The 7,483-nt window shown below is 32.8% G+C and overlaps 1 protein-coding gene across 1 annotated transcript; it reads left to right on the top strand.

Annotated features, from left to right (window-relative positions):
• Positions 1 to 2,765: 2,765 nt before the first annotated feature.
• On the top strand, positions 2,766 to 6,380 carry LOC134700077 (uncharacterized). The gene is made up of 3 exons (XM_063561448.1): positions 2,766 to 2,930; positions 4,420 to 4,527; positions 6,270 to 6,380. Exons 1-3 carry the CDS (start codon positions 2,784 to 2,786, stop codon positions 6,378 to 6,380), a joined length of 366 nt encoding a protein of 121 aa, XP_063417518.1. The 5' UTR covers positions 2,766 to 2,783.
• Positions 6,381 to 7,483: the final 1,103 nt, after the last annotated feature.

A 7,483-nucleotide genomic window follows, 5' to 3' on the forward strand; every position in this document is an offset into this window, starting at 1 on the left:
TGGATTTTTTGTCTGTGCTGTATATAACAAAACTGGTGTAGTACTTGCCAAAGCGCAAGTGGAAGTAAATGTAATCGGTAAGATAAAATAAGTAGCATGCAGTAGCAAGTGGACAGGAAAAAAGTAAAAACAAAAAAAATACTGAACTCCGAGGAAAATTCAAAACGGAAGGTCCCTTATTAAGTGGCAAACACAAAAAATAAAAAACATCAAACGAATGGACAACACCTGTCGTATTCCTGACTTGGTACAGGCTTTCCTAAATGTAAAAAATGGTGGATTGAACCTAATGTATAACGCCAATCCTCTCACTTGTATGACAGTTGCATTAAATTTCATTATATTTACAACGATGCGCGAACCCAATAGAGAAGAGGGGACTTGATTTTGATTCAAGACATTGACAATCAATTTAAATGAATTTAAAGCGCATAGATAATCTAGATTTGCATGTCTCAATTTACAGTTTCTTAACATAATCGCAGCCAAAATATTAAAATGTAAAGACGATTGGCATACTGAAGACAACTAAAAATCGGTTTTCAAAAAAATAAACATAACTATTTAACAGAATTGAAAAAATCATTATTTTATTGGCTTGGAAAATAATTTTTACTTTGCACGTTTTATTAAGCAAACAGGCATGGAACGAAAAATTGATTAGAAATTGAAGTCAAAATTCAATTCTCTTTATTTTGTTTAGGAAAACACATTCATAAATGTGTTTTCTTCAAAGTCTGCTAAGTAAAAAAAAATCAATGCCGTATGTTGTAATGGGCATTACATAACGCAAGGTAGATATGACGTCATATATCAACAGTTGTGATACTTTTGATATATGCCAAAAATATCAATACAACACGCTTGCTACATGCACCTATTAAATGCGTACCACCAATGGTTTTTGCATAACGCGTTCAAAGAAGGTTTTGAAGCAATATCTACAAACACTGTAAGGTAAAAAAACAAACCTTTATAGAACAACAAAAGTTTTGTGAAGAGAATTTTTTTAGAGACCTGTAGTTTTTTTATGTATTCATAGCGTCAATGAGGAAAAGTAGGAATAAATGTTAGAAGTGTTTTCTAATAGGTGTTCTTTTCAACAGAGTTTTAAAGAATTATGTAGTCCCGATTTCTAGAAACCTGAAAATATTTTTTAGCAAAAACAACCACGGCAGTACCTACAACTGTATCTAGTAATATAAACAACACTTGCCGTGATGGACATGTTATATGTTCTCAATTACTTCCGAGTGAATGTGAAGCAGCCATACATCTGATGATTCTTTGTCCAAGAAGTTGTGGTATTTGTAGTAAGTGCATTTTAATGATAAATATATCATGTATATGATTAAAAGAGAAAACAGTAGAATTGGTACCGTTCATGTTCGTTCTTATTTATAGCTTCATGATTGTAAGATTCTGAAAGTTCAATAACATTAACGGTACCAATTTTCCTGCACCAGATGCGCATTTCGACAATACATGTCTCTTCAGTGATGCTCGTAGCCAAACTATTTGAAATCCAAAGCTAATATAAAAGATGAAGAGCTACAATCCAAAAGATCCGAAAAGTATAGCCAAATCCGTGAAAGGAATCAGAGCTTTGCATGAGGGAGATACAATAGTTGTAGTTAAATATGAATATGTACTTAATGTTTCTAAAATATAAGAATAAGGCAATATCCACATCTCATACCAACATTATAACTACCAAAAGTATAAAATAACTAGAATACCAAACTCGAAGGAAAAATCAAAACGCAAAGTCCTTAATCAATAAGCAAAACCAAAAGCTCAAACATGTCAAACGCAACAAACGAATGGATAACAACTGTCATATTCCTTAACTTGTACAGGCATTTTCTTATATAGACAAATGGTGACTTAAATCTAGTTTTATAGGCTACTTACTGAATTTGAACGAATAAAACAATTCCAGTTTAATAAACAATACAACGATGTATATAAATGTCATGGACGAAATAGTTTTGATTTTTTGTTATTTTTCTTGTTTCAATATTTAATAGTATAACTGATTTCCTGTTATTTAAGATAATACAGCAAGGTACTGCGACGACCGTTTAAAGGATTGTTCAAAGGTGTCAAATCAATGCAATGACTCAACAGTTAAACAAATCTGTCCTTCATCATGTAATATATGTGGTCAGTATAATTGTTAGTAGCCACCTTTTATAGATTATCTGTGAATGAAGCGATTTTCTAGATTTATCTCTATCAGGAGAGCTGAAACCAAAACATTTAATGTGTTTATAAATTGTGATAAAGGCGAAAATATCTCTATAGCGTCGACACTTGCTATGAGCCGAAAAGTTATATTTGTTTATGCTTATATGAAATACTTTCTTTTGTTCGTTATTGATATCGTCGCATTACTAAACATTTTAATCGAAACGTTTCCATTATTCTTAATATTTAGTTTTCATAAAAATCACATATGTTGTCACTATCAATTACTAGCATTTATCAATTTCTTTGTTTTTGATAAATATAGATACAACGTAAATTAATAAAAATGCCGAGCTCCGAGGAAAATTTAAAACGGAAAGTTCGTTATCAAATGCAAAATCTAAAGCCCAAACACATCAAACTAATGGACAAGAACTCGATCATTCCCGACTGGGCACATGCATTTTCCTATGTAGACAATAATGTGATTCGTGTAGCATTGCTATTGATTCATCGATTTTTACCTTGAACTAATACCTGTACTGTTCCTTCTTTGTAAAATTAATTTAGATGCACATCACTGCAACAGTACCATGACTTCTTCTGCACTGTCAAACCATTCTGTGTTATCTCACCCAGCAGGGGATTATTGCTCTGATGGCACACAGACAAATGCAGATTCAGTTGTCCTTAATCTATGCAATGCGAGAATTGATAAAATGTGGCAAAAAGGGCTTCAGGTAGGACCGTTTATATGTTGGGGTATGGACATTTGGGTTAGAATTATTTTTGGGTTTTACAAAAACAGTTAGATGTTAGCTAGTATAGACAAACGTCGTCCTTTTGTGAAGTAAAAGGTAAAGAATTACTAATTTGGGCCTGGTGAGAAATAATGTAGAAAGGTAGTTTAAACAAAATAATGCCTTCACGTAGCTGTATCTTTGTCAAAAGGAGAGAAATTGAGTAGTTTTTGGTTTCAACTGAAAGCTTGGGTACTAAGGGAAAATGTAGATCTCCTTGTTGAAGGTTCCTTTTGAATAATCAAAAGAAAATACAATTACAATAGGATTCACACTTTTCACATCATAAGTTCCTGTTTTGTACAATCCAAATTCCGGGAACCCGTAGCTCTGATATGCAATAAAAGAAATCTTTTTTTTCATGACTTGAAATTACTGCTCCTTTATTTTAACTTAAGACACAGTAGCCGTTAATGCTGGAAACTGCAGAATCTAACATAGAAAGCAATGGGACTATGCGTTAGTGTTTTTTTTCCAAAACACTTAACTAAAAGACAGAAAACTAATAGTTCTAATAGCAGAAATGTGAAGAAAGTTGAATATTAAAGTTAACATTTGTTATACGTGTTAATATGGGCCCATCTATCAGTTAAGAGAATAGTATTTCATATATGACACTATTTGATGATTGGTAAAAGGTCTGAAGAGATCATGTGTTTGTTGTTATATCATTAACGGTACCAATTTTTCTGCACCATATGCGCATTTCGACAATACATGTCTCTTCAGTGATGCTCGTGGCCAAAATATATGAAATCCAAAGTTTATATAAAAGTTGAGGTCTATAATCCAAAAGGTCCAAAAAGTATAGCCAAATCCTAAAAGTGTTATATGTGGACCGAATCAAAGTGAAACTTTGTTATTGGTATTCTAACCTAAAATCAGTGCAATTGCTATTTTTATCATCATGACAAAGTCATTTCTCTTATACCGTTTTACAGTGATCATTGAATACTGCATATTTTTTTTTCGGACTATGCTTATTTTGTTGTGTTTATTTTTTGTGCCGTTATTGTCGGCACTTCATAAACCTATGATAAGCAAATTTACTGTACTATCAATAATCAAATAATATAGTTTTATCGTATTATTTTTTGTAAATGTAACCACACTCAACAGGTCAGATGGTTAGTAAAGATACGTATAAATTTGTGAAAAGAAATTGAAACACTCCGAAATAATTCACATATTCAAAATATGAAATACAGCTGTAGAACACTTAATGCTCTAAGAAATATGTGAACCCTACATATGAAAAACGTGAAAGCGCACTTGATGTAGCATTAGACAAAATATATTTCGTTCCAATGGTTAATATCATAGGTTTTTCACCTCGTTGATTTGAAACTCTGATATTTCAAATGACCTTTAGTAATATATACGGTCATTGTTTATATTTTGTTATAACGATAACGTATTTCCATTACAGGTTGTGTCAAACTGTCAAACAATTTCCCTGTATGCTCCTGTTTCATCGTTTGGTTCTTTCTCGCATCAAATTGGAATATTTCTTGGCTGCACTGATACAGGTTTTAAGGTGTAATTTATTTAAGTCTTGCGCCATAGGACATGTGAAAGCTTATGCATATTTGCTGTAATACTTTGCCCACTCAATTGTCTACTTGCTCCTAGCTAAATTATGTTACAATAGAAATAAACATTTACTTGAATTACAATTATCCAGTATATGTCTAGTAAACAGTTTGGTTAGAATAGGAGAAAGAATGAGTCACAAAAACACTTTTTATGGTGACATAAGCATGTAGACTAAAAAGAAAATATCTATGAACGTTCGCATGACAAAAGCATGCGACTTTTTGTATTGAACTCCAATCTGTTACTATATAAAAATATGGACGAGGAATCAATACAAACGCCTAAATATATAAAATAGATATTTTAGAAAGAAAAATATGATCACAGAAACAAACATATTGTCTACAATATAGTGCTTAACAAATAAAGGATTGAACAACACACATGACGTTGCTATAAAAGAGGGACGAAAGATACCAAAGGGACAGTTAAACTCATAAATCTAAACCAAACTGACAACGCCATGGCTAAAAATGAAAAAGACAAACAGACAAACGATAGTACGCATATAAAACTAAAGAATAAACAACACAAACCCCACCAAACACTAGGGGTGATCTCAGGTGCTCCGGAAGGGTAAGCAGATCCTGCTCCGCATGTGGCACCCGTCGTGTTGCTTTTGTGATAACAAAATCCGGTAAATAGTCTAATTCGGAAGGTCACATTCATGAAAGAGAAGGGGATTGTAGTTACGACGTAAGGAACATATCCGATATCATTTGTGAAACGGTTATTCCATAACGGTCAACCAACACGTGATGGCATCCGTAAAATTTACGAAGGCATGATTTCAACTTCACCATTTGGAACTTTTGGTTAAATAGCTTCCTTGTGAGCAACAACCCTCTATCAAGACAATCATGATAGGAAATGCAAGCAAGGGAATATCGTATCAATTGGGAGAAATATACCCCGTATGCAGGTGCTGCTGAAATGTTGCTACTTAGAAATGGAAAGTTCACAATTGGAAAGCTGAAATCATCTCTTTTGTCGTAAATTTGGTTTTCAACCGACCCTCATTGTCAATTTCTAGATGTAAGTCAAGATATATATGAGGCCGACTTAACTGTACCTGTAGTATCCTTATATGCGCATCTGGTGCAACAAAATTGGTACCGTTGATTTTATTACTACCACTGGGTCGATGCCTCTGCTGGTGGACTATTAGTCCCCGAGGGTATCACCAGCCCAGTAGCCAGTACTTCGGTACTGGCATGAAAATACGGATTTTTTGTGTTTTATTAAAATTTGCTGTCACAAAATATTAAAAATTATTATAAATTAAGGAATGTATCTCCCTCGTGCAAAGCTCTGATTCCTTTCACGAATTTGGCTATACTTTTTGGACCTTTTGGATTATAGCTCTTCATCTTTTATATAAGCTTTGGATTTCAAATATTTTGGCCACGAGCATCACTGAAGAGACATGTATTGTCGAAATGCGCATCTGGTGCAACAAAATTGGTACCGTTGATTTTATAATCTCTAGTTCGATGGGATATAACATCTTCCATCTGTAATAATTCAAAGTTGATTTTATGATTAACTCAATGACACACTTATCTTACGACACTGATGACTAAAAGAAATTTATGGAGCATTAGCTATACGATGATTTACAATATGTATAACAATACAATACCAAATACAGTATATGTTACTCTATAATGTATTCCTTTGTAGATTGGAATACAGAGATGTCATGAACACTTTAAGGAGCAACCCTTGGTATCTGGAAACACAACAACAACTTTTTCTGATGCAGATGTATACTATGTACTCATTGTCAAATAAATTTATTTAAGATTATAACACAATGTTGAATGTTATACCCCTACTTTTGACATTTTTAACTATTATGTATGTTTGTTTATATGCATGTTAGTTAGTTTAAAACCAGGTTTAATGCATCGTTTCTTCATTAGTTATGTGTTGTCCGGTGAATCATTGAGTTTTTTTTTTATTTGAAATCTTCGATTAGTTATTCTATAAATAATTTTGAAAGTAAATACTTGATAACAAATTGACACTACATCTTAGAACTTTTAAAATCAACTATTTGAATGAAATCTTTTCATGTTCGAAAAGTGTTATTCGTTTGACACAATGATTGATTTTAATGAGGACTCTAACCTTATAATGTACTGAGCAGTATGATTCAATTTCGGAGAATGTCAAAGATAATTACCTTAACCTATCTCGATTCGTTAATTGTTTAAAGGACATTTAACCAATTAATTCAAAATAAACTGACAACGCAATGGCTAAAAATTACAAAGACATGCAGCCAAATAATAGTTCACAAACAGAACATCGAAAACTAAAGACTGGACAACCCGAACCCAAATAAAAAAAAATAGGGATGATCTCAAGTGCAATTTTGAATCCTCATCATCATCAAGTATGTATAATTTACCCAACTAATCAAAGGGATAGAGATCTTTTTCCCATAGTCAGAGCAAAAGAGTGTCATTGTGTTAATACTCTTTTGTCAAAGTTTTAGGATTTATTTATCAAGGATCACAAAGATCTTTGAGTAAATGATATAACAAAGGTGACTAAGACATGACAATACAGTTACCTTGTTGTGCAATTATATTGTCCTGGCTTTGTGCAATTCGTATGTACGTAGAAAATGTGATTAAATCAATGCTTGTAGCACAAGTTTGAAGGGCACAACTAGGTGTAATAAACGTATTCATACAACTATTATAAACCGCGAAAATGCAGGGTTATGTTTTTTTTCTCAATCGATTTATGGATTTCGAACAGCGGTATACTAAAGATACTGTTGCCTTTATAGAAATCATATCCCATCAAGCAGGGTTTCCCCTTGGTCAGTTGTTTTTTTCGCCACCTCTTTCGCCAAAACAATATATTTTTCGCCACTTTAATAT

The sequence above is a fragment of the Mytilus trossulus genome, unplaced genomic scaffold, assembly GCF_036588685.1.
Source record: "Mytilus trossulus isolate FHL-02 unplaced genomic scaffold, PNRI_Mtr1.1.1.hap1 h1tg000122l__unscaffolded, whole genome shotgun sequence".
Taxonomy (NCBI): Eukaryota; Metazoa; Mollusca; class Bivalvia; order Mytilida; family Mytilidae; genus Mytilus; species Mytilus trossulus.

What these genes read in the sequence shown, in the direction of transcription:
- LOC134700077 (XM_063561448.1), top strand. Translation starts at nt 2,784, where the DNA reads ATGACTTCTTCTGCACTGTCAAACCATTCTGTGTTATCTCACCCAGCA. An exon ending in TGTGGCAAAAAGGGCTTCAG is followed by an intron (nt 2,931 to 4,419) that starts GTAGGACCGTTT and finishes TTTCCATTACAG; the next exon opens with GTTGTGTCAAACTGTCAAAC. An exon ending in GCACTGATACAGGTTTTAAG is followed by an intron (nt 4,528 to 6,269) that starts GTGTAATTTATT and finishes ATTCCTTTGTAG; the next exon opens with ATTGGAATACAGAGATGTCA.